We start from the raw sequence: 22,887 nt of genomic DNA, 5'->3' as shown, positions 1-22,887 counted from the left end.
GTCGACACCTTACCTGTCACCCATGTATCCAGCGGTGCAGTGGCACTGTCCAGTCACATGGTCACACTGCCCTCCGTGGTGGCAGGGGCAGTCCTGGCTGCAGTTCTGGCCAAATGTCCCTGGTGGGCAGGGCTGGGCACACACCGCTCCCTGAAACAGAGTCGGAAGACACACATGGTGGCGCTCCAGAGAGGTCATGCTCAGCCCACTCTCCTAGGAATGGCACATCTGCTGGATCCCAGAGACCACCCCATCTTTCCAGTAGAAACAAAGAGATCTGGACACTATGTCTCCAAAGCCCTCCTCTTACAGATGGAGACACCGAGGCCAGCATGGCCATATAACTATTTAGCACACGTTTACAGCATGTGTGTTGTATACCAGGTGCTGTGTTAGGCACCAGTGGTACAGAAAAGGAGACTTGATTTCTGTCTTCCCAGTCCACTGGGGAGAGAGCCAGGAAAAGCCTAAGACACTGATAGTCTTGCACCGAAATGCAATAGAGAGCTGAGCAGACGTCAGGAGGAAGCCCCCAATTAAACATGCTGATGCAGAGACCTGCATTTATCTCCACTCCTTCCTCAAACTAGCCAATAGGAGAGCAAAGGACCCCAGAGGCCCGAACCCACAAGGACAAAAGGAATAGAGGACAAGAGATGTCCCAAGCTGGAAGATGGACAAGTAGATGGAGGAGCAGTAACTGCTTCAGCTTCTGCTTTCTCAACAATGCTGAGTGCCCGCCAAGCAAGGGTGGGAAGCCACCGCGATGCTGGAGGATCCAGATCTTTCCAGCCTCAGAAAAGCTTGGGAACCCAGAAGCCCAGCATCCATGGAAGGCCAAGGCACAGGGAAGTTGAGCAGGACTGTTAGAAAGTTTATAAAAGAAGGGACAAGACCCTTGATTTGTCCCCACCTCAAATAACCAGGTGATGTCCCAAGCCTTTTGGAGAGGTTGAACACACAGGCTTTGGGCGCAGGGACCCAGGAAAACTGAGGGTGGGGTGTAGTTCTACCTGCAGAATCATCAGACCCCCTGCTGGCTTCCCCTCACTCCCAGAATGATGACTGCCAAACTACACTTCCTGTGGCAGGAGGCTGAGGATCCCTTTTGGGAGACACTGATGAGCTCAGGAGAAACAACCCACAGATAATGATGTCTGAGGGTCCCAGCGGTCAACCTAGCATCTCCCTTTGCCTTTAGTTGACTTTTCTGAGGTTCACTATAAAGCATGATCCAAAGGTCAAAGATCACATGAGATCTGAAGTAGGTTCTCATATGAAAGATGAAGACTGAAATAAATAGACAAAAGGAACACAGCGGAATCAGGAACTACGCCAGGAGCAAAGAAAACTTACGGAGAAACCCTCTCTCATAATATAAGTGAATATGACCGGCAGAACAGGCCCAGCGGCCTGCTGAGGGGCAGAGCCGCCCCCTCCCCCCGCGCCTGCAAGGTAGGCGGAACTGTGACCCACCGGCAGGACAGGCCCAGCATCCTGTGGAGGGGCAGAGCTGCCCCACGCGCCTGCAAGGTAGGCGGACCTGCGACCACCAACAGAACAGGCCAGACCTGCAACCGACAGACAGAACAGGCCCCCCCCCGCAGCACAATTCACAATAGCAAGATTGTGGAACCAACCTAGATGCCCTTCAATGGATGAATGGATAAAAAAAAATGTGGCATTTATACACAATGGAGTATTACTCTGCATTAAAAAATGACAAAATCATAGAATTTGCAGGGAAATGGATGGCATTAGAGCAGATTATGCTAAGTGAAGCTAGCCAATCCCTAAAAAACAAATGCCAAATGTCTTCTTTGATATAAGGAGAGTAACTAAGAACAGAGTAGGGACGAAGAGCATGAGAAGAAGATTAACATTAAACTGGGATGAGAGGTGGGAGGGAAAGGGAGAGAGAAGGGAAATTGCATGGAAATGGAAGGAGACCCTCAGGGTTATACAAAATTTCATACAAGAGGAAGTGAGGGGAAAGGGGAAAATAATACAAGGGGGAGAAATGAATGACAGTAGAGGGGGCAGAGAGAGAAGAGGGGAGGGGAGGGGAGGGGAGGGGGGATAGTATGGCAATACGTAAATCAATGGATGTGTAACTGATGTAATTCTGCAATCTGTACACGGGGTAAAAATGGGAGTTCATAACCCACTTGAATCAAAGTGTGAAATATGATATATCAAGAACTATGTAATGTTTTGAACAACCAACAATAAAAAAATTAAAAAAAAATAATAATATAAGTGAATATCCTCAGGTAGCTAGCTATTAGAAAGTATTCATGAAAGAAGACGAGTGCTACTAAAGGGGACAGCCAGAGTAAAGAGTTCTTGAGAATAAAAAAAGAAAATGACACAAATTTGAAAATTGGAATAGGAAAGCTGGAGATTATTTGCTTGTTTGTTTTTGGATCAAACCCAGGAATTCATGCAAGCTACACAGTGCTCTACCACGGAGCTCCACCCCAGCTCTGCAAGAGAGGATGAAGAAATCTACAAAATGGAATGAGAGAAAGAGAAAGAGAGAGGGCTGAAAATAGTAGAGAAAACATAATAGAAAGAAAGGAAGGGAGAAAAGAAGGAAGGAACGAGGGAGACAAGACCCCATCAAGGCATATTATTGTGAGTTTTTATATCTTTATGGGTAAAGAAATGATTCTAAAACTTTTTAGAAAGAGGAAAGCAGTCACATACAAAAATCAAGAAGCAAATTATTAGACTTTTAAACCAGAAACTAGAAGACAACAGGGAATGCCTTAAAAATATGGAGAGGAAAACCTGGGCATGGTGGCATATGCCTATTATCCCAGGAACTTGGAAGGCTGAAGCAGGAGGATCACAAGTTGGAGGCCAGCCTCAACAACTTAATGAGAACCTATCTCAAAAATAAAAAAGGCTGGGGAGGTAGATTAATGGCAGAGTGCCACTGGGTTCAATCCTCAGGACCAAAGAGAGAGCAAGAGAAAGAAAGAGAGAGAGGTGGTGGGGGGGATAATTTAATTTCCACCCTAGAATTCTACATCCAGCTAAACTAAGACCCAGGTGGAGGATTCAGTAAACAAATTTTCAGATTTTTAACAACCTCAAAAAATTAACCTTCCATGGATATTTCTTGGATAGGTGCTAGAGGATTTTTTTTCTTTTCCCACCGAAAAGAAGAATTATCAAAGAAAAAGAAAGGCATGGGTTCCAACAGGTGAAAGGAGTTCAGGGTGGAGGAGAGAGAAAGTGCTAGATGACAACCACGCAGCAGACCCGGAAAGCAAGAGTTCATCCTGCCGTAGAAGCATGCAGGCTTCTGAGAGTGAGACTTCAAAATCAAAACGAAAGCGAAATGCTGATTGAGCGCCCTCTCCATGCCTGACGTTATTGAGAGACGTTTTAAGCTTCTGTCCAGGAGTCGTGGGTCTAAATGGGTCTAACAGTATATACGTGGGCATATTAACATACACGTTAAACAGGATTGAACCCAAAATTGTAATATAATTCCATCAGGAGGCTGGGAGGAGGGTTGCTCGTGTCGATCTGTGTGCGTGGTGGACCTAAATCTCACTCTATGGCAGGAAGTCAATAGATTCAGCTAAAATCTCAAATGGAAAAGTCGAGAAATGGCAGTAAAGCATGTTAGGTAGAAAAATGGAAGGAGATGCCAGAAGAAACATCTAAAAGGTTTAAAACTGGTTGTTTTCAGGGATTTGTATTTGGGGCAGGGGACCGGTTTCCCCTTCTCCCTCCCCTCCACTATCAGCCTCAGGGTATTTAAACTAGATAGATCTATTAGTTCTTTTTCGGATGGACATTGAGAGCCCAGTCCTGTCTCCTGCCACCCTTTCAGCCTCTTATACACCAGAGATAATCATTTCTCTCATGGAGATCAAGGATGATTCTCCAATTAATTAATCAATTAGTTCAACACACAATTATTAAGCACCAATAACTGCAGACCCTGACAAAGCCAGTTTAGTCAGGAGAAGGCTGCCAGACCAGGGTCATCTTTTGAGATGATCCAATTGCGTGGGAATGAAGTGAGTGGGAGGTCACTTAGCTCAGATCTTCCCCTCCACACATGGGCCACTGCGGCTCCGGCAGGAGGGACTGTGGGGCAGAGGCAGTGGTGGGGACTGCAAGGCTGGTGGGTGGGTGGAGTGGGGGGACCTCCTCCTCCTGGAGGTGGGGGTGGGGCACTGGGTGTGGTAGACCCCTGCTTTCCTCACTGTACCCCAGAGACTAGAGGCACTCATGAGTGACGAGGAATCTTTTTGGTTTTTGTGCAAGTCAGTCCTGGACTGCATAAGGACACCCTAACTCTGAAAAAGTGTTTTAAGCCAACTTGGGGTGCTGTGTCTCCCACACCCTCATCCTCAAGCAGTGTGGCCTCATGCATTTCACGCACGCACGCACACCCACCCATCGATCCCTCTTCCCTGGTAGGCCAGCCAGGGCTTCCGAACCAGTAGGACAGCTTGGTACAGAGAAGGTCCCTTCCAGCCTTCCCTGGGGGAAACCAAGCAGCCCTCCGATTTTTTTGGCCAAGTCGGGGAGCTCCTTTTGAGCTTCTGCTCAGAATTCCCAAACACCAGGCACCTGAAGTCCCTGAATCTCTAGGTTCCCCTGGCTTGGGGCTTCTGGGGCCTGAAAGAATTTGATTCCTTGGAGTCTTGCTACCTGGTAGGGTGGAGAGAACACTGGACTTTGCAAAGTCAGACTTGGGCTCAAATCTCAGCTCTGTCTTCTTCCAAATGGTTGAGTGAGGACAAGTCATGGAATCATTCTGAGCCTCAGTTTTCTCATCAATAAAATGGGAGTGGTAACCCCTGGTCTCCCAAGTGGCTGTAAGGATTGAGATTGGAGATTCGAAGAAACTAGGTAGAGCACCTTAATGAGTCTGCTCTTAATGAATATTAAGTGAACCAACCTGACAGCTGATGAGGTGGCTCGAGACAGGAGCCCAGAAGAACCTGGGACCTGGAAGAAAACTGTGTGATCCATCATCAACTGCTGGTCAGAAGAGCAGCCTTTTGGGGAGCGCCAGGGGACAGGGCAGACAGGAAGGTGTCAGAAAGAGGGGGATTTCTCTCCTGCTGCAATAGACTGAATTGTGTATCCTCAAAATTCTAAAGGTCTGACCCCTCAGTACATCAGAGGATAGCTATATTTGGAGGTCACCTTACAGTGGTGACCAAGGTAAAATGAGGTCATATGGGTCGCCCTGATCCGCTGTGACTCATGTCCTTACAAGAAGAGGAGATTGAGACAGACACACAGAGGGAAGGTAGTGTGAAGACACAGGGAAAAGACGGCCATTGCTAAGCTGAGGAGTGAGGCCTCAGAAGATGCCAACCCTGTGGACACCTTGACCTCAGATTCCAGAGTTCCTGTGGTTTGAGCCACCTACTTTGTTTTGGCAGCCTAAGCAGACTAATGCACCTGCCCTTTGGTCAGGAATGTCTCTAACTATAGTGAGACCTTTGACTGTGTTGCTGGACAGAAGAGTCAAGAGTTCTGCTCATTTCCAATGATGGCTGCTGTCCTAGGATGGCACAGGAGCCCTCAGTGGACAGTGAACAGTGGTTGGCGTCGGTGCTGTGATCCCGACCATAGGCCCGGCCATGGGCCCCTACAAACCATCCTTCCCAGAACTAAGCATCCTCTATGATGCTACAACCTCAGTTCCAGAAGCCTCTCTGTGACCATCAGTGATAACTGAACCCACTTCCCAGGTTCTCAGCCCTATTTCTCTTCCAGCCTGTTGTTTCCTTCACTTGGGTGTCTGCAGATCTGCCCGCACCCCATCTAGCCTCCACCATCAGACTGGGAACTCCCAAGGGGATCTGATCACATTCCTTCCTCCCTTCCCACCTGCCTCTGGTGCCCACCTGAATCAAACTACTCATAGTTTCTCTGTTTGGCAAGATCTCAGAGGCCGGTGGGGCGGGGGATAACTCCTAGGTTTTTTGTAAAGGCCCCTCCAAAGAAGGGCTCATGACAGCTGGGCACGTGGGGTATCCTGTCACATTGTCAGGAGCTGGTGGCCTAGAGGCCAAAGTTCCAGGCAGTTCCAGTTCTGCACAGTGCTTCTATCCCTTTGGGAGCAGCTGTATGATGGGAATAAAAATACATATTCCAGATGGTCTCTGAGTGGGAAAACCGTGGCTGCAGCCACATGGGGGTCAATGGGAAAGTGGGGCAATGGAAGATGATAACAGGGGACCCTTCTCCCCAGTGTCTTCTCCTTGGCCCTAACTTTCCCTGGGAGGAGCCTCAGGGCCAAGCTGCAGCCTCATTATACTATGACTCTGCATGCGAGAGGGGTATTAATAATGCATGCAAATCTTCAAGTTAAATGCTATGTCAAAAATAGAAATGCAATTGTCTACAATAAAATTAAAAATATAAAGTCCTCAAATCCAAAGATTTCTATCAACAGAGTTTCCCATCATCTGGAAGAACAAACCTCTCACTGTGTTAGGGAGAGGGGGAAAAATGCCTCTGCCTGGTGGCTTCCCGCCCTCTCTGCCACCGCCAGCCTGCAGCAGCCTCTCTCCAGAGGGCTGGATGGGCTCAGGGTCTGCTGGGGCTTATTCTCCTTCAGAACCTCCCCATCCCACCTCCCCCACCCACTCCTGGGTCTATAAGGATCCAGCCTGCCCATCCGCAGATCTCTGAGAGGGCCTTGCCAGAGAACTGTTCAGTGTAGAAGAAATGGACAGGGACGTGAGGGCATCAGCTCTTTGTCTTCCCCCAAAAAGACCAACACAGGCAGCCAGGGCTGGCCCTCAGGAGTCCAGAGACCTGGATTCTGGGTCTATTTCCCTCATAATCAGGGACATGGCCTTGGTGTCACTAGCCTCCCTACCCTTAACTCCATCATCCAAGAGAGGAAGGTTTGTACAGACCAGTGGTGTTGAAACCTCTTAAAGCTAAGACACCCCCCACCTTTTTTTTTGTATAGGGGATTGAACCCAGGATTGCTTTACCATATCCCCAGCCCTTTCTTAATTGTTTATTTTGGGACAGGGTCTTACTAATTTCTTAGAGAGCCTCACTAAATTGTTGAGGCTGGCCTCAACTTGTGATCTTCCTGTCTCAGCCTCCTGAGCCACTGGGATTACAGGTGTGCACCACAGTGCTTGGCTAGGACACCCTGTTTTTATGTGTACTCTTATCTAGAACTCAAATACAGAAAATAGATTAAGACAGAGCAATGGGGATAGGGTGGGAGCCAGAGTCCTAATTATTAGCCCTCTGACTCCCATTCTCTTCCTAAGAAACTGTAGCATTGTGTGGAAGAAAGAAAGAAATCCTATGGTTTTGTTCAATTATTTCCAAATGCAGACATGGCTGGCTTCTTCGGAATCATCTGGGAGCTTATTAAAGACAGAGATCCCAGCCGGCTCAGGTGGAGCCAGGGAATCTGTATTTAGCCAATCCCATCCCATCATGTACTCCAGAGTGCAGCTCAGTTAGGATACTGCTGGACCACATGCTCCCCAAGGTCCTTTCCTTCTCTAAAACATTCTGCCAAGGCTGTGCCTGCCTCCCTGGGCCTGCAGTTGTTCACCCTGGCTGCTCCTGTGTCCTCTGCATTCACACCCTCCTGAAATATCCTGCTTCTGCTCAGCAGCCCTGTCGTCGGGACCTAGGGGAGGGCTGTACCAATGAGCCCCCCACCAAAATGGGGTATGTTTCTGGGGACAGAGGCAGGATACAGCTTGGGAAATTCAGCCTCAGTGATCTAGCAGCTGCTTTGGAGCCTCAGGGAACAGGGAAGCAACTGATGGGCAGAGCTGGTTGGCTGAAAGGGGGCTTATGGGTAGCCTTTGGCATCCAGAAATGTAAAGCAGGCAGCCAAAGATGCCTCAGCATTTGCAAAGCTGAGACGTGCATGGTCTCATCTGAGGCTCTTGCCAACCGTGGCAGCCGTGCAGGGCAGTGTTTACTGTTGTTACATCAGCTCTGCACATGGAATGCAGACACCAGGGAAACTGAGGCTTTCTCTCAGGGTCAATGTTGGACATGAGACCTGAATTTAGGCCTCTAAGGTTGTAAATTCTATCCCCCTTTCCTGCAATGGTTGATCTAGACACAAGACCTGGGTTGGTTGAGACTGTATCAGAAGCACCTGGGATGCTCATTAAAATACAGATTCTGGGGCCCACAGCATCTGATGTGTGAGAACACAGGGGGTAAAGTATTATGAATTCAAGTGAACCATATCCTGCTGTCTCTTCTTCCCTAGCCTCTTCTGCCATTTTTGCTCATATGAGCACCTATGCCCAAACACAGAGACAATCTTTTTTTAAAAAAAAATATTTTTCTCTTTTTTTAGTTGTAGATGGACACAGTACTATTTATTTATTTATTTATCTTTATGTGGTGCTGAGGATCAAATCCAAACATGTGAGGCAAGCGCTGCACCACTGAGCCACAACCCCAGCCCAACAGAGCTAATCTCATGAGAAAAATTTCTCTCTTTTTCCCATGACAAATCACAGCGGGGAGGTTAAGTAACTAGCTTTGGCCACATGGTACTTAGATTGCAGACCTGGGGTTCCAAGCTGTGTCCATGACACCATTGACAGAGTCTAATAATCCTTGTGACCATAAATGGGGGACTACTCAGGGTGGGAGGGGAATCTAACTTTTTAAGATGCATGTGAGAGATGCTTAGACCTTTATAGTGTCCCACCCTGAACCTGAAAGCCCACCTACCGTCCAACCTGGAGGGCAGGCACACTCGCCAGTGATGTGGTGACAGGTGCCCCCATTCTGGCAGGGGCAGCGAAGCTCACAGTGAGCTCCATGGCTCCCAGGGGGGCACAGCTCCTCGCAGCTGCATGGAGAAATACAGTGTTAGATATAGCAGCATTCAAATCTCTGCCCCAGTGCTACTAGTCCCAATGATCCAGGGCTTCCTGGGAGGCAAGTTACTTAGGAATTAGTGTGTCCACACACAGGGTGAAAAGTATTAGGCTCAGGGTAAGCTGAGATGCAGTACTCTTCCCTGCCAGTAGGGGGAAGCAGGGCTCAGATATAATATTCTGGAATATAGTGTACTTGGGCCAGTATTTGAGGGATGACTTAAATGTTCTTAGTATGAAAAAGAGTGCTCTGGAGAGGAGGCTGAGGAAGACTTTCCTAAGAGGAATGAATTTTTCTTGGGGCTTGGAGAAATTAATTTCAAGAGCATGTCAGGCAGAAGGAACAGCATGAGCAAAGGCACTGAGGAGTGCCTATGGATCCTTCCTGCCTTCAAGAATCTGCCTATATTCAGAGAGGGACAGAATCTAGGACATGTCTCTTCCAGGCTCTGAAAGGCTCTCTGCCAGGTGTGGGGGAGAATGTGCATGGAGTCTCAGCCTTGGATCTTCATCCAATGGCCCTAGCCTCTAGCTTAAAGGGTCCTGGGAGCTGGTCAGGCATTAGGGCAGGGAGAACCTTCAGTCAAGGATGTCTCTGGTCAGAATCCTTGACTGCTCCCTTGGGATCTAGGGCTGTTGGAGAGGTCACAAAACCTTCAACAGGATTAGGGGGAGAAACTCAATCACCTGTGAGAAGGCTCAGCAAAGCAATCTTGGAGGTCCCCTGTCAATATGGAGTCTCCAGGGAACTGGGATGAAGGGCTGTTTGGGGTCTGAGAAGGGAAAGTGGGGAAAGGAACGGGCACAGTAACCCTCCCAAATCTGCACATGATATATGCCCAGGGCTCTCAACCCCTCTCTATATCTCAAATGGCCTAGAAGGGTCAGTCAGGCTCCAGGTGAGCAGAGGCATATGAGTTAAGGTCAGAAGAGAATTCCAACCTAATGGCTGAAGCCCCTCACCAGGAAGTGCCCTCTGGGAAGCCCTTTCAACTTGAGCACTTTAGGCCACCCAGGCACAGTCTCAGGTGGAGATCTGGATCTGAGATCCGTGTGGGCAAGGCCTGGGCATTTAGACTCTGCGGGACTTGGGTCAGCAGACAGAAGATGTCACAGCCAGGACTGTCCAGACTCATCCTGCCCAGGCGCTGGGAACCGGGAACCGCAGTGCAGCTCCGCTCCGCCCCGCCCAAGCCCCGCCCAAGCCCGGCCTGGTCCCTCCCCTCCCCGCCCCGCCCCGCCCCGCTCCCCGCACTACTCACTAGACGCCGGTGTAGCCAGGTGCGCAGAGGCACTCCCCGGTGCGAGGGTCGCAGCTGGCCCCGTGGCGACACTGGCACGGCAGCTGGCAGCCCTTGCCGTGGGTGCCCGGCGCGCAGAGCTCCTCGCAGCGCCACCCGCGGAAGCCGGCGGCACACACGCAGGCGCCAGTGATGGGGTTACACAGGGCGCCGTTCTGGCACTGGCACCGGTTGCTGCAGTGGGGACCCCAGTGGTCGCTGTCGCAGCCTGCAAGAGAAGGGATGGTCAGGGTTGAAGGTTGCCCGCCGACTTTCCTTGGAAAGGAGATCAGGAATCGATGATGATGAGGCCTTCCCGTGTCTGCATCACGAGGGGTGTCCAGGTAGAGGCTTTGGTGCCTCATAACCTCCACCAGTTCTACCACCAAGCCACCCAGAGAATCACACAAGCTGAAAACCGCCGGGACCTTGTTCCCTCAGCACAGTTTCAAAAAGCCTCTCCCAGTCTGGCCATTCTCTCCCAACCAAATGAATGTCCCCAAGCCTCTCTCTCTCCTGTATTGAAATGCTGAAGTGACAAACTGCCTCCCTGTATCTCTGAAACTTTTCTTGGGTGGCTGTCTTTCTCTGTTCCTTTCAGACAGACCCCTTCTCAGCCCATCCACCACCCCTCTTCTCCGTGACTTTATTCCTCCTCTTAGTTGCTCCCCAGTTCAATCCAGCTCCCATTTCTCTCTTTCCTGCCCTCTTCTCTCTTTTCCCCACACTCATGGGTTTTCTCATCTCTTGCACCTCCCTCTGGGAACAACCCTGCCCCTCTCCTGGCTCCATCTCCCCATCATCCTTGTGTCTCTTTTTCCCTTTCAGTAACACCCACACCCTGGTCACTTCATCTTCAGTTCAATTTCATGACTTCCCAAGCAGCCAGCTTCAGAAGAGGCAGGAAAAAGAAAGGTTTCCCTGGGAGGTTAGAGAGGGTCTTCAAAACCTTTATATGTAATTAAATGTTTCACAGAGTGATTGCTAAGCCAGCTTTACAGAAATCCACTCTACAACTGCGGAAAGGGGAGGAACGGTGAGCTCCAGGAAGACCACACTGCCTGCTGCCACCTTCCATTCTGACCCTCACCTGGTGTGTACAGGGCACACAATAGCAAGGTATCTGCACCATAGTTTAATTCCCCTGAATTCTGGAGTGAGGGTGGGGTGTGAGCTGAGGTTTAGACAGGCATAAATAATGTTCTAGGAGAAGTTCAGTGGAGAGAAAGTTCGTCCCCAGCTAGGAGATCAGGCGAGGCTTCCTAGGACAGAAAGCATCTCCAGTGGGCTGTAAAGGCTGTCTCATTTGACTGCCTGATAGAGTGACCACCAGTCTTGCTTTCAGCACTAAAAGTCCCACATTCCAGAGGTACCTTGGTCCTGGGCAAGCTGGAATGGCTCCTTACTCTACTGCTTGAAGACACAGATTAGCAGTTGATCATTGTGTCCCTGATTTCTAGAATTTAGACACTCAGAGAGGAACTAGGCAGTTGAGTAAGATCAGGAGGGTGTCATGGGGTAGGCTCAGTATGGCCAGATACAGTGGCACTCCAGTGTGGAGCATGCGCAAGAGTACAAGGTGAGAGTGGCTGGCGAGTACCTGGGTTCTTTGGGGGCCAGAGGGTTATTTGAAAGGATCAATCTATCAGCCCCACTAATCTCTTACCTGTCGCTCCCACTAGTTCACTCAAGTCAGATAGTCAAAGTCATGGATCCTGGCCCATCATCCTTTAGAAGATAGAACTCCTAAGTCCCAGAATCCCCAACTTAAAAATTAAAATCCCCAACTTAAAATTCACTTAAAAACATCCCATTCCCCAGCAATGACAGAGAAATGAGGCAGAGCTATAGTGAGTCAATTATCTACTCTATATCCCTTCTTCATTCCCGCCCCAAATATTTATACAAACTAAGATGACAAATTATGAGTGATCCACACCCCACACTTCCCACTTGGTGTTACAACAAGGCAAAAATCAAGTCCTTTTATAGTTACAACCTCTACTCAAACTGAAAGAGGCTCATAGGACAGAGTGACAGTAGCAGTCCCACATAGCCCCACCCTGCCCTGTTTTGGGGACACAGACTAGCAGAATTACTGCTGAGGCATTTCTCACTCTCTCTGTTGCCAAACACGTATGCTTGATTCACATAAGCTTAAGGTACCATTGACTCCATTGTAATAATGACAACCACATTTTAAATGCTGTGTGCTGTGTGCCATTCTGAAAGCTTTATGTACGTTAGCAAAATTTGATTTAGATTTTATTATTTCCCCAGTTTACAGATGGGGAGATAAAGGGTCAGAGGAGTTAAGTGATTGACCAAGGTTATGGCAAGGGCAGGCCCAGGTCTTGGGGTTCCCGCTCTCTGCTGCAGGTAAATGGAACACTTTTCTGGAGGATATTCTAAGGAGATAAACTTATAGGTGGCATTGAGGACAGAATGGCAGCTACAAAGCAAAAGGCCAGGGACACCACAGAGCCTGACCACCTCCTCTCTGCTCATCACTGTGAACACCCTTAGGATGCAGAACAAGAGATCATCTTCATTTGTTGGGAACACAGTTATGCCCTAAGACCTTGGTTTTGTAGAAAATCGCTGGAGTCCAAAGCCCGTTTGTCCTTGGTGCATCCCAGCGCACACAGCTACTCTTTGCTTATCAGGTAACCTCCATTCTTTCTGGCCCAGCCAAAACCCAGTAGGAAACAGAACTCCCCCTGATAAGGAAGGCAGAATGTCATCACGAAGTCCATGTAATAACACTTGGGCATTTCGATTCCTCTTCTTTCCCACTCCAAATTTCCCAAGCTCCGTGAGTGCAGGAAGGGGCCCTGCCTCTTGGAGTTCAGTCTAGCAGGGGCAGGGCTGCTGGAGAAGACCCAGCACATTGTGGAAGTGCCTTAGCAAAGGCAGCTCAGGGGATTAGAGAAGCACGTGCCGACACCCGTCTACGCAGCCTGACGCTCTGGTTTCTCACACCATAGACTGGTGCGTGAGCACTCGTGTGTGTATGCCAACCTGTGAATGTTTTATGGGGTTCCTAAAATAAGTGGGAAGAGCTCTGTGCACAGTGGGAAACCATGGAAATAGATGGAAAATATGAGGAGACTAAACAAGCAAAGCTACTTGGAACCATTAATAAAAGGGCCAATAGCCCCTCATATCTAAATTGACAGGAAAAGATTATACCCACTTTAGAATATTCTAATTAGGGAAGCAGGGATATATGTAATCCATCCCAGAGAAATTTCTCCCTGGAATGATTAAATGGAAAAGAATGTTAGGGTTCACAGGGAAAAATTCAGTTATCTAGAAAATCCACTTAAAAACATCCCATTCCCCAGCAATGACAGAGAAATGAGGCAGAGCTGCAGCAGGTCAATTATCTACTCTGCTGAAGGTGAATTAAAAATCATCATTACTATAATTATAACAGGATGTTGCATTCTTCTACAGAAAATCGCAAACTCTTTCCAACTTGGCCTTGGACTGTCACCCCATCACACAAGTATTTTCTTTTTTTTTCTCCTGCCACAGACTTTCCTTCTAATTATATTTGGCCCTGGCTGATTTTTTAAGTGGCTATGTCTTCTCTGGGCAGCTACTAAACGCTTAAGGGGCACCCAGAGTGTATGACTAAAGAGTCCCCCCTCCCCGCTGACCACGTCAGACTCTGGGGTTCAGCCTTGTGGGCTCCTGGTACCCCATGGTGGGGGGAGTGGCTTCTCAGTGACTTCACCTTCGGCAGGCTTCTCAGCTGGTGCCTACCATTGATGAGGCGGTTCCCGTGGGCCAGGCCATGAGACAAAAGTAGAGAGTGGGTGTTTCTCACTTATTGTAGCAGGTGCTATTATTATTTCCATCTTGCAGATAAGGAAGAGAGGCTCAGAGAGGTTAAATAACTTGTCCCAGGTGCCACAGCTGGAGAGTGACTGGGAGTCTGAGCTGCAAACACCTGCTGTCCTGCTAGGTGTGGCCTGGTGTTGATAGAAGAGGGGCCTGGGACTCTGGCAGCCAGCCTGGGCTTAATCAGCCATCCTCAATAATCCATAGAGACAGGACTCTCCATGAATGCCTTATTCAGAAGTGGGTTTGTGTGCGGATGGTTGTCATGGGTCCCAGGTTTTCCACAGGTGACCCTATTTCCCATAATTTTATTTTCTTGAGTTACTTTATTGGTTGATTTATTCAGAATTTTCTTACCATATTAAAAGATATGGAACATAAATTTTCCATTTTCATCCTTTTAAGTGTATGACCCCGTGGCATTAATTACACTCACAGCGTGTGTGCCTTAACTTCACCACTTACAAACTTTTCCATTACCCCAAAAAGAAATTCCATAAGCAATTAAGCAATAACTCCCTACTCCAACCCCTTAGCCACCGGGAGACTTTAATTTTCTTTCTAAAAATGTTTGTAGTTGTAGATGGACACCATACCTTTATTTTGTTTACTTAGTTTTTATGTGGTGCTGGGGATCCAACCCAGTACTTACATGTGCTAGCCAAGCGCTCTACCATTGAGCCACAACCCCAGCCCTAATTTCCTTTCTTGATGTGCGTATTTGCCTATTCTAGATATTTCATATGAGTGGAATCATATCAGTCTTTTGTGTCTGGCTTATTTCACTTAGTATAATGTTTTCAAGGCTCATCAATGTTGTGGCATGATCAGGACTTCATTCTTTTTAATGACTGAGTGGTATCCATTATATGTGAGTTTCCCATTCTGTATTACCCATTTATCTGTTGATGAATATTGGGGCGGTTCCCCTTATCGACTATTGTGAATAATGCTGCTATCCATGAACCTTGGTATTTTGTTTTCGTGTTTGTAGTGCTAGAGATTGAATCACAAATACCTTTTTGAGTTCCTGAGGATCATTTATTAAAGGGACACTAGGTATATTCTCTATGCCTTTATTGACTTTTCTACTTTTATTAGGAAAAATCATTTGGTTGGCAACCATTTTTTCCCCACCACTTTTATATAGGCTTTTTTTTTTTTTTGCTACTGGGGATTGAACCCAGGGGCACTTAACCACTGAGCCACATCCCCAACCTTTTAAAATATTTTATTTGGTTAAATTGCTAAGTTGCTGAGGCTGGGTTTGAACTTGCAATCCTCCTGCCTCAGCCTCCTGAGTGCTGGGATTACAGGCATGTGCCAATGTGCCTGGCTTGTATAAACTTCTTTACAGAAACTATGTAAGTTTCTGTATAAATTGCCTTGTGTCCAATTCTCTTCCATTAGCCCTGGAGCCTCCCTGGACTGGGGGTAGAGGGCACCTGGGGTTTTGTGATTGCTGTCCCCCATAACACACACACACTGTCCCAACCATCTGGGCACAGGAAGAGCTGCCCACAATACTGCTCATGGGCCTGGCCAGCCTGTCTCTCAGCTACCAATAGTCACCACCCCTAGAGCTGTGGGGTTCACTCCCTCAGATAGTGGTTCTTAATCTGGCTGCACGTTGGCATCACTGGGGACGCTTTAAGAAGCACTCATGCCTGGACTGCCTTTAGCTGTGCTGATTTAATCATCCAGGGGCAGTGGGGTCAAATAGGGCTTCTAGAAAGCTCTTTGGTCCAAAATTGCCTTCTTCCTGTTATCTCTGTTCTCACTGGTCCTCTCAGAGAAATGGGCAGGAGGATGCTGGGCCAATGTGTGGGTGGGAGAGAAGGCTGGTCCTTCCCATCTACAGACTGGACTCCTGAGTCTCAGCAAGGAGGAGCGTTCCACAGCAGTGAAGTGCAAGGGGCTGACATGGACCTGGAAGCCCTGACCCTGAGCTGCCTAGTTTGCACTGTGGCCTGGGCCGTGGCCCTCACCCCAGCAATGGAAAGGCTTGATGAGTCACAGAAATGGTCCGTGGTCGCCATGCCCCTGAAAAGAGGCAGGGGATGCCGAGTCATGGGATTGCTCCAGAGTCTACAGAGCAGCAGGCACCAAAGCAGAGATGGAGGTGCAGCCGTCTGAAACCACTCCAGCCGATAAATAAAGTGATTTCCCAGGGAGAGGCCATTTGTCAACTGACTTGTCCCGATAAAAGCACAGTTGAGTTCTCAGAGGCCAAACCCTCCACTCTTTCAGACCTGTGTTGCAACTCCAAGGGGGCATTGGCGGATGAGTTGGAGCTGAAGCTGTGCAATCTTGGGGCAGCACCCACCCCTCTCTGGGCTCCTGTTCTCACACCTGTGGAGGACAGATTTGGATCAATGATTCTTGCCTGGAGTAGGTAACCCTCCTCCAGAGGGCACCTGGAAATGGTGTGTGTGGAGGCATTAGGATGTCACAAATGATAGGGGATATGTATGCACAGTTGCAGAACTGTGCCCTCCAAATGCCAGTGGGGACCCCGCTTATAAGCACTAGTAGGTCAATGCTGGGGTCTCTTCCAGTCCAAATATCGTGTGATTCTATGCCCTGTTGCTTCATGTCCCCACTTGAGAAATGCGCCAGAGGTGGAGGTGGAAGGTGCGTTTTTGTCTTCGTGTGGAAGACAAATGCGAGGTGGCTACCAAGCTCGAGCTGAGCCGTGGCTCAGTCCCCTCTCTTTCCACCACTTAGATGGTTGGAATTAAATATTAATAGACCGAGGGGCCAGGAGTGAACCCCAGATCTCCCGACACAGTCCCTAAGCCTAGAAGATGCTGACAGCACAGGATTATAATGAGGCATCATTAGCTCTCAGTGATCTATTTATTACACCAGCTACCTCCTCTGTGTCCCTCACGCACACTCTACGTCCCCCTTCACCTCCGAGGGGAGGCTGAGGCTCCCAGTGCTGTGCTGAATGCAGGCTGAACCTCTGAGCCCCTTCTGTCTCCGGGGGTCACAGGGACCCAGGCGTGAGGACACACACAGGGAGAAGCCCTGGCCCTGAGCACCCGTGGAGGAGCAGCCGCGTTCACACCTGGCCCAGTTCATTTCGCCCTTGATACTCTGTGCCTTTTATTCATACCCTGCCTGTTGCAGGAGTTGAGGAAAACATGTGAGTGGGGGTAGCACCCATTATCCAGCTGAGAAAATTGAGTTCCATGTACATTAAGGAACTAAATCAGGGTTTCTCAACCTTGGCACTATCCAGAAAATTCCTTATGTGAGGCTGTCCTGTGCATTGCAGGGTGTTCAGCAACCTCTCAGCCCTCTAGATGACGGTAGCACCCCCCCTCACACACACACACACACACACAAAACTGTGACAACCCAAAGTGGCTCCCGATACTGACAAATGTTCCCTGCCAGTGGGGGGTCAGGGGAGGCACGTAAAATCACCTCTGATTACAAAAGGCAGAGTTGAGTCAGACTTACTTTCTTCCTCATAGTTTTGACTTCTCTCAGGCGCCCCTCCCTGCAGAACACGTTTTACAGGTTTGAGCTGTTAGAGGACAGACAGTTGAGGATGGTGGGAACTCGAGGTTAAAAGAATCATTCTGTAAAATGGACCATGGTGCTGACGCCCACATGCTTTCTTTTCTAAGAAGCGATTTGCCTGCAGCCCTGCCCGGCCTAAGTGGACAGGCTATGATACATTCTTCAGCAAATGACCTGTTCACTGCAGGAGAAATGCAGGCCCCAAATAATGTCCCCCTGAAGGGGGACACTTTGGGATGAGATCCTGAAACTCTGGGAGATAAGGATAATTCCTCCTAACAATTAAGCCTGTAGGAATGTATGGTTAAGAATCCAATTAAAACTGGTCAGCATGGGCCAAGGTGACTTAGAGTTGCCATGACAGTGGGGATTGAAAATTTGATGTCACCCTCCTGTCAATCAAAGCCAAGAGGTGGACCTGGGTGGGACTCTCTGGAAACTTCTATGGGATCCCCAATAAAACTGGAGTACAGGAGAGGCACATTGTCCTTCTTCTCTCTGAGAGGACTCACTGTCTCCCTTGAGTGTCCCCTTTCCCTATTCCTATCCCTTCAATAAACTCATTCCTGTTATTCTGAGCAACATGTCTGAAATCTTTCTGATTCAACCTCAAGATTCAGGGTTGGAAGTGGGGGGTGGGGGTTGTGCTGCCTCAGTTTCCCGGAAGGTCCCACTCTGTGACAGAGCCAGAAAGATTGGGTGACTTGCTTGTGGCTTCATAGCAAATAAACTGGAGGGCTGGACTTAAAACTAGCAGGCCCTGTCTATCTACCTGACCCCTACTTTTAGAAGAGGAGAGAACCATATGGTCACCAGCTATTGAGTCCCACTGTGTGCGAAGGGCTGAGAAGCCCACAAAGACAAGCTAATGGAAATGGCTGCCCCATGAGAAAGTGGGGAGGCGGGAGGGGCTTGGACTGGTTGCTGCTAGGGCAACTGTAAGTGGCAGGCATGCCCCCCCCCCACACCGTGGGACCTGGGATCAGGATGTCTGAAGCAGGTAGAGTCTGGGGGTAGCTGGGAAAGAGGAGGGAACAAAGGCAAGGGGGACATTAAAATGCCCTGAGCCAAGGCAGTGTCTTCAGCCCATGACCTTCCTCATCATCCCCCCACTTGGCTGCCCAGCTCTAGCCATCCGTCCTTTCACAAGTCTCACCATCGGAATACCAGGAGGGAGTGGGCAGGGTCACCAGGGTTTTCCCAGAGCTAGGTGTCTCTCTGTGGACGGGTGAGTGGAAGCCAGCCGGGGCCTTTGCATGGTTAGGACTCCATGGGGCGGAAGGTGGCAGGGAAGAATCCCAATTAAAATGCCAACAGGCTCGTGTTTGTGTAGGTGTGGGGGTGCCGATCCCATCACGAGGCATTATCAGCCATTAATACCTCAACTATCTGTTAATATCCGAGTGGCAATTAGCAGATCCGGAGCCAGATTAAGAAGGGGTGTGTGTGTGTGTGTGTGTGTGTGTGTGTATTAGCCTGAGTTAGGAGAGAGGAGATGAGAAGGTGTGAAAGTCAAATTTATCAACTTCAGGGACCTTATCAGGGGGTCTCTCTCTCTCTCTCTCTCATCAAGGACAGCTCTGGATACAGAATGCCACCATATTGCATGGAGAGATAACGGGGAGGAATAGAAAGTGGGGCTTAGAGACCTGGCGGCTGTCATCTTGTTCTGTTTAAGCCACACTCCTCAGAATACTTGGTTCTCCCCATTTGAAAGAAGAAGGGGCTGTGGTTAGGTGAGGGTGGGTACTCGCCCTCCACCTCCCAGCCAGGGTGATCTCTCGCTTGTTTCCCAAACAGCTACAGAGAACAAGGCCCCCGAAGGCCCTGGAAACATGGAGCTGGAACGCTGGGGTTGGGTTAGACCTGTGACCTTCTCATTCAGAAGGGGGTGCCAACCCCAGAGAGTGGGCAGCCTGTCCGGGTCACAAGTTGGAGGCAGGAGAGGAGTGAGGCTCTGGGGCCTTCGCCAGGCGGCTGGGCCACACTGATCAGAGAGATGGGCAGCCTCTGTGGTCTCCTGCAGGAGTCCCCATGCTGACCCTCCCTGCTGTCCTATAATCTGTGTCAGAACGCACACATCCTGTCCCCAAACCTCTGCCTGTGGATGCACCCATCTCTGGGATGAACGGGCCTCCATGACCCTGGCACTTCTGCGTATCCCTGGACAGCAATGAGTCAGGGTGGCCTAGGGAGAGGCAAGCTGCTACTGTCCCAAATTGCTTCAGGGGCTGGCTGCCCACGCTGTGCGTCCAGCAGCCCCTCCCTCCTACAGGCTTTAAGCAAGGGCCAGCCCACAGCTGCTCTGATCTGCCCACACACCGCCTTTGAAGCCTCCCAGCCCCAAAGACCATTTATCTCCACAATTTGCCTAGAAAGCCTCATAAATCACATCTGTGCACAAAGGAATCACCTCTTTGGAAGAGCCTTTCAAAGGCAGCAGGCAGATACCACAGGCTCACCAGAGGGCCACAGGCCCTGCGCCCTCCCCAGCGTCCACCCCTTACCTCCCTTCCAAAATTCTTGAGCTAACCTCAGGTTGGGGATAGGGGGAGATCAAAGGGGATTTGGTAACTGTTTTCCCCAGTGTGGAATGAGTCACCCCCACCCCGCTGCGCACCCCATGTGCACTCCAAGGGAAAGGAACACAGGGTTGGAGCGGAAACGCAGGGGGAAGGTTTCCTGGGGGGCCAAGTCTCCTGTGGGGAGTGAGCTCCCATTTCCCCACCACGGCATTCCCTCCCACTCGCTTCCACAGTGAGGTCTGGTCTGGAGGAAAGAGCCTCTCCCTGGCATGGTCATGGGCCTTGGGACCCCTTCTGGGTCTGTGCAGAATAGAATTTGCCCAGATGGACGTGTGTACCAAGCAGCGGCCCATGGTGCCCACAGTGCCCTGTGCCTGGGGTGTGGAGGTGGGGCCTGGCAGGACCTCCGACGCCCTTCCACAGCTCCGGGGCTGCTGAGCTTCCTGTTGGTTTCTCTCATGATAAAGCAGCAAAAATGGGAAGAGTGTGCGGAAACCTAATTTCTTACTTAAAATGCCTGTGTTAAACTTCTCTCAGTCAGAAAGTTCTTCCATAGGTCTCACTGGGGGACTTCTGAGTCCCTCAGTCTCACTCAACAGCCACTGCAGGGTCCTGCAGTCCTCTCCTCCTGGGGAGGCACCATGGGACTCTGGTCTCTACTCAGGGAACTTCCTGTCTGGCTGAACCCCCAACAGGACATTCAGGAAGCAGAGAAAAACAGCAAAGCAGAGGCCTGGCGCCCTCCTGGCCCACACAGCTTTGTGAACTAGGCCTGGCTGCCTGTGGCCCTGGTGACATCTCTCCTAAGGTGCAAGAGGAGACAGAGGCTGGTTATGCTGAAGGTGCCCCAGGCAGGGCGAGAGTTCACAGATGCCAGGAGAGAGAAAGCAGGTCAGGGTCCCCTGGATCTGGGCAGCCTAGATGCAGAGCCAACCAGAAGGCTGTGGGCAGGGGCAGGTTGGACCTGGCGTCCTTCACCCCGCATGCAGGGATCATCCTGAAAGTTGCTACCACAAAGGTAGAAGCGCTCTCCCCAGTCGCCAGCTCTGCTGATGGTCCCACAAGGTTTGCATGAGACAACTGCCCCAAGAAAAGGGATTCACAGCTGAGCCACTTGTCCTTGTGGTAGAGGCAGCACCTGGAGCCTAGCCCTGCTTTTTCAGCTTGGAAGAACCTCACTGAGACCAGTGAAAGGAAAGCAAAGTGGGCTTGGCCACCCCCAGGGCCACAGATGGGTCAGAGCCAGTTGCAGGGTCATATAGCACAGTGGGGGATGGGTTTGCTGGAGGGCAGGGTGCTGTGGGAGGTTGGGGCGGGGTGGGGCGGGGTGGGGCTGGGTAGGGCTGACCCGCCCTGAGGGCCTGCAGAACTGGAGTCCAGGGAAGATCTTGAGAAGGAACCGGACTTTAGTGGTGCGAAACAGTCTGATGGAGGAACTGGAATAAGTAAAGGCAGGGAGAAGGCCAGGCTGGGGACAGTCTGCCGAGGATGGGGTGCAGAGGGCCTGGGAGGCAGGCCGAGTGAAGGCTGGACAGCGCTTGTCTCTCTGCCCGAGGGGAGGACCAGTTGTCTCACTTTGTTTCTGGTTTCCATTCCCCCACAGACCAATACATGGTCCTAACAGAGCAAGACTCTGCTGTTCACACCACCTGGGACCCACCACGAGCGCGTGACACACCCATGTTAGCCTGTAGTGAGACGAGTCCCTCAGCCCCGTGCCTGGCTTTCCTCACAATGTCAACACTGCTGTCTTCATTAACAACTCCAAACACAGACTCTCAGTTTCTTATCTTGGTGGCTTATAACAGCTGCTGGGGCTGATTTGTAGGTCCATAGAGCTCTCTGCTGCTGCTGCTTTATAGTACTGGGGATGGAACCCAGGGATGCTTAACCACTGAGCCCCCCTCAGCCCTTTTTTAATATTTTATTTACAGACAGGGTCTTGCTAAATTGCTTAGGCCTCACTAAATTGCTGAGGCTGGCTTTGAACTTAGGATCCTCCTGCCTCAGCCTCCCAAGCCACTGGGATTACAGGTGCGAGCCATCACACCCTGCTCCATAGAGCACTTTGAATACAAGTGGGCTGGACTAGGAGAGGTAAAGAGCTGAGCGGGACAGGTTTGCATATGGCTTCCCTGGGGATCTCTGGCTGGGCAAAGTCTAGTCCTCTTCATGTCCTTGGGGAAGTTCTGTGGACTTCCTAAGGCTGCTGGGCTACCTAAGGGACCAGGAAATTGAGGATGATAAGTATAACCAAGGACAGCACTCAAAGTACCAACTAGAAGAGCAGGACACCCACAGTCGGCATAGCTGTCAGCTCCTTGGTGGCCACTGGCTATGGCCAAGACAATGGCAGCTAACAGGCAGTGGGCCATTAGATACAGGCACTGTCTGGGCTCTTCATAGGTCATATCTTATTAAATCCTCCAGTGACCCTGTAATGTCTGGTAGATGAGCAAACTGAGATACGGAGAGGAAATCAACCCATCTAAGCAGAACATATCAATGTCACTATGGTCCTGCGGAAGCTCCTGACCTTGGTCTTTCCCTGCCTCTGGCCTTATCTGGGAATCACGGACACTGAGGGTCAGTCCAGCCCTGTGCTGACTCTGTGCGGTCTCTGGCAAGTCACACCATTTCTTTGGATCTTCAAAAGAATGTAAAATAAAGAAACTAGTTCCAGATGGTCCCCAAGACTCCTTCCATCTCTGAATCACCTGGGGGAGCAGGGATGTGGAGAAGAGTGAGTCCAGAGGAGGAAACAAAGTGTGGCTCTCAGAGCCCGTGCATGTGCTCTGGATTTCTGCTCAACAGGGTCCAATG

General features: G+C 50.0%; 1 protein-coding gene across 1 annotated transcript in view; it reads right to left on the bottom strand.

Moving 5' to 3' along the window:
• Positions 1–22,475, bottom strand: part of Megf11 (multiple EGF like domains 11) — an 83,276-nt gene extending 60,801 nt beyond the window's left edge. Inside the window, exons 1-4 of the mRNA XM_046426696.2 lie at positions 22,364–22,475; positions 10,139–10,385; positions 8,728–8,848; positions 14–150 (exon numbers count right to left, since the gene is read on the bottom strand). Coding sequence (XP_046282652.2) covers positions 14–150; positions 8,728–8,848; positions 10,139–10,385; positions 22,364–22,475 — 617 coding nt within the window. The remainder of the gene's footprint in view (positions 1–13; positions 151–8,727; positions 8,849–10,138; positions 10,386–22,363) is intronic.
• Between the last annotated feature and the right edge of the window lie 412 nt (positions 22,476–22,887).

The sequence above is a fragment of the Marmota monax genome, unplaced genomic scaffold (assembly GCF_021218885.2).
Source record: "Marmota monax isolate L192 unplaced genomic scaffold, Marmota_monax_Labrador192_F-V1.1 WCK01_AAM20220418_F8-fsc00078, whole genome shotgun sequence".
Classification (NCBI taxonomy): Eukaryota; Metazoa; Chordata; class Mammalia; order Rodentia; family Sciuridae; genus Marmota; species Marmota monax.
This window is presented reverse-complemented; position numbering and strand designations above follow the sequence as displayed.